Source organism: Nicotiana tabacum, chromosome 8 (assembly GCF_000715075.1).
Source record: "Nicotiana tabacum cultivar K326 chromosome 8, ASM71507v2, whole genome shotgun sequence".
Classification (NCBI taxonomy): Eukaryota; Viridiplantae; Streptophyta; class Magnoliopsida; order Solanales; family Solanaceae; genus Nicotiana; species Nicotiana tabacum.
The window spans coordinates 85276890-85281309 of NC_134087.1; the positions used below are offsets into that span (position 1 = coordinate 85276890).

Below are 4420 nucleotides of genomic sequence, written 5' to 3' on the forward strand. Positions count from 1 at the left end.
ATTTTGGGGACCAAAAATGGGGTAAAGGTTGGAGATGTCCTTACTATTTCTCCTTAGGCTTAAATTTTATTGCACAACTTAACTTTCATAATATTCTCCCTTTCTCAAGATAAAATGCTTTTAAAAAAAATTATTAATCAATTGTGAGTACAATTTTGTGTGTTTCCTTAATCCTTCTCTTTGATTGTTTTTTGTGATTTGAGGGCTAGAGCAGCGTGTTTCTATACAATCCTGTTTGTTTCCTTAATCTTCTCTTTGATTGTTTTCGCGATTTGAGGGCTAGAGCAGCGTGTTTCTCAAACGTATAATAATGCGGATCTTAGTGGACATATTTGATCTCCATGAAAGTCAGACAGTATTTCGAGTTGGTAATGAGGAATAACATCTCTTGATTATTTCCGCTTTAAGAAAGACAATATTTGATGTCTTGAGCTCTTTGTAAATATCCCAAAGATTTTATGGGATTTTTGAGATAGCTAAAAAACTTTATTTCGCTGATCTAGCATCAATTTAATTAGACCATGTTACAACAATAACAATGATATCTCAATCCTGAGCTGACTAAAAGCACCATCTTTTAGGTCTAATTAGCCATTTATAGATACCTTTTGTTATATTACGTGTTATAGATACCTTTTATGTTTTTATACAATGTATTTGGTGTATTTAAGCTATTGTATTCATTAATACAATAGAAAAAATAGGCGTTAAAAGGGGAATTCTAGCTAAGGTTGATATGTATTTAACTATATTCACGCGGTCTTATCGTGAATACGGTAATGTATCTGCGTAAAATCTGGAAGGTTAAACTAGTTAAAAACGGAAAGGAAATCAAATAACATGATATTCTCCTAATTTAACTCAATGAACAAAAACTATTACTCATTAATCTGTATTCTTCCATACACGATTCAAAAAAAAAAAGTAGTGAAATCAAGAGCAACATCTGTTCGTAGTTCTTCCATTCAGTTCTCCTTTTTCTCTATTTGCAGATATCAATTCAACCACGGAAAATTAGATTGATACAAATTATATACAAAATACGGTATAGTTCCTTCATACATATGGCAAATTTAATAGTGTTGTTGCGTCATTCTGGCAAGTGGAACGATGAGTGCAATTACGTCGATTTTTCAATTGAGGGAATACTGATAAAAGAGTATGTGTCCTTTAATGATTTGGTTGCTTCAATTTCTAATCAACTGGGCATAGATTTGAGCTCAAAGTCCATTAAAATTCAATACAAAGTAGAAAGAAATTGCACGCCAATGGAAATACACAATGATATGGGTTACAGAGTGTATGTAGAGTTGAAAAAAGAGAACAAAGAATTCAGGATGTATCCTTTGTGCATAACAACTATTGAAAAAGAACTTGTATCCGGAGGTAGTTTAAATCAAGGCGACATTGTGCAAATAGACGAAGCAGTTCAAAGGTACGATTCCGATACAGATGATACACTGGCTCTAGATTTTGTCAATTCAGGAGAAGCAATTGGGGTGTTCGAACTGGACAAGAATTTGATAATTTCAAAAACTAATCAAAGGGAGGTTATGGCTGGACAAATGTATAATGATAAGGCTACATTGAAAGAGGTAATGGAGAATTATTCTATATCTCAAAGGTTTCAATTCCGGGTTGATAGGTCTAATGCTGTCAGGTTTGCATGTATTTTTTTTTTTGTATTTTCTATTATTGGTTCGAGCTGTAAGTTTAACGTTGTTGTATTTATGCGTATTTGTGGATTTCCTCTTGATTATCACTGATGTCGTTAACATATGTTTGTTTATGGTCCTTAAATACATGTATTCATATGTATTTTACTGGTATAATTACATTATAGTGTCTCTAATTATTTTCTTATTTTGTCTACTGTGGTTTTAAGTGTATGCATATACCCACAATTGTATTCAATTGTATTCATTGTATTTAAATGCATATAACTATAATTGAATTCAGTAGTATAAAAATTTATATATATAGATGTCAGAATGTATCTATGTCAGATTGTATTCGTGTGTATATGAGTGCATTTTTTTGTAAATATTTATGCTAATCATATGTACAATGATTAATTCTTTGCAGCTATGCATTATTATGTATTTCAGAATATTGTGAATGGAGGTTTAAGGCTTCAAGCTTTAACAAATTAGAACTATTCAAAGTGAGAGAGTTCATTGATAACCATACATGTCCGCTGAAGGACAAGGTGTATGAGCAGCGACAGGCAAGTAGCAGCCTTATAGGTGGTATGATTAGGCCTAAGCTTACTAATCATAAGAGGAAATACACCCCAAAGGATATTATTGATGATGTGAAATCAGATTTAGGTGTAGATGTTAGCGATATGTTGGCGTGGAGGGCTAAAGAAAAGGAAATGAATTTTTTGAGAGGTAAACCGGCTGATTCATACAAAAAATTACCAGGATACTTATATACAATGGATATGACATATCCAGGTTCCCACATCAGGATGGTAAAATCGCCCAAAAATGAATTCATGTACGTGTATATATCTTTGTATGCCTTTATAAAGGGGTTTGATCATTGTAGACCCATTGTTGTTGTGGATGGAAGTCACCTAAAATCTTACTACACCGGGACATTTGTTTCGGCAAGCACGTTGGATGGTGCAGGTGAGTACTTGAATTATAATACAATCTGTTAATATTTTAAAGATTGAAATACATGTTTTAAAAATATGTATTCAATTGTCTTTATAGGTCATATATTGCCACTAGCATATTGTGTTATTGATTCAGAGAACGATGTTGCTTGGACGTGGTTCTTTGAGCAATTCAAGATAGCATACGGTGACAGGGAAAACAAGTGCATCGTTTCAGATAGAAATGAGAGTATCATTAAATTTGTATCGAGAGTGTATCCAAATGTACCGCATTTTTCTTGTATATGGCATCTATGGAACAACGTATATAAGAAATTCAAAAAGAGCCATGCCAAGTTGAGCGAGATATACTTCTCGATGGCAAAAACATACATACAAGCTGAATTTGACAGTCTGATGGAGAAGGTGGAGAAGGTAGATATTAGGGTGAAAGAATACTTAGAGTTAGCTGGATACAAAAAGTAGGCTAGGTTGTATGCCCCTGTTAACAGGGGATGGACAATGACGTCAAATATTGCTGAGTCAATCAATGTCGCACTAGTGTCAGCAAGGGAATTGCCAATATACACCTTCCTCGAAGAAGTTAGGAAGATGTTTGGATGTTGGAATTGTAGTAACCGCAAAGAAGCTACACAAACATACACAATGCTTGGAAAAAAAATTCCAGGAGATGCTGACTTTGAATGAGGCAATGTCTACACGCATGACTGTAAGTTTTATTTTAATCATTATATTATATAGCTTAATTGTTTTCTGAAATAACTGACATGAATACATATGAATACAAACATTTTTTATAATACAACTGCCATAAATACATATGAATACAACTAAATTCAAACACATACAAGACATATTTTATCGAAGATCTGAATTGAATACAACTTAATACAACTAAAAACATGCTTCAAAACTATTCGAATACATCAGAATACAACTAACAAATCTGTATTATACATAATTTTAATATGTATTGTCATGCCGCAGCCTTCTAATGTTTTTGTTACACTTCAGTTGCCTAAAGTACAACCGATTTTTGATGTATGTAATAGTATTCATAAGATAAGACGTAATTATAGTTTATAGTCTGCCGGTCTAAATATATGATGTATTCTTATGTATGCAAATATTTCAGTTGTATGTAACTGTGTAATTCAGCATTATACATATGGTAATTCAATTGTATGTTCTCAAAACTTATATTTCTATTTTTAAATGTAGGTGGTACCATCAACTGAATACTTACATACGGTTAACGATGGAGGGAGGCATTACACAGTCTGCCTGTTAGAGAGAAAATGTGTTTGTGGGAGGTTCCAAGTTGATGAATTACCATGCTCATATGTTTGGGTTGTATTGAAGAGTAAGTTTCTAATGCCAGAAGAATATTGCTCTAACTATTACAAATCAAATACTGTTGTAATGACATACGATGTGCCTGTGTACCCGCTACCGGACAAAAATGATTAGAACATACCAGCACATGTTGCAGAGGGGGTTATACTACCACCCAAATGGAAAAGACCTCCTGGAAGGCCAAAGAAGAAGCGCGATAAATCTCTAAGTGAGTTGTTGCAGCCGAAAAATCAACATTCATGTAGCATATGTGGGCAGGGAGGACATAACAAGCGAATGTGTAGAAATGCTCCAGGTAGCATTTAGTTGACACTCTGATATGTATTGGTGCTTCAACGATTTGTCAATAATTATGATTCTCATTGTCAAGTAATAATTTCTAAAATGCCTTTCGTGAATAGATTCTGGATGCATTTAGTTGCAGTAATGTGTTGGATA

General features: G+C 33.4%; 1 protein-coding gene across 1 annotated transcript; it reads left to right on the forward strand.

Moving 5' to 3' along the window:
* The first annotated feature begins 1064 nt into the window (after nt 1–1064).
* Nucleotides 1065–4096, forward strand: LOC107811219 (uncharacterized). The gene is made up of 5 exons (XM_075220456.1): nt 1065–1660; nt 2086–2636; nt 2724–3040; nt 3614–3667; nt 3848–4096. Exons 1-5 carry the CDS (start codon nt 1065–1067, stop codon nt 4094–4096), a joined length of 1767 nt encoding a protein of 588 aa, XP_075076557.1.
* The last annotated feature ends 324 nt before the right edge of the window (nt 4097–4420 follow it).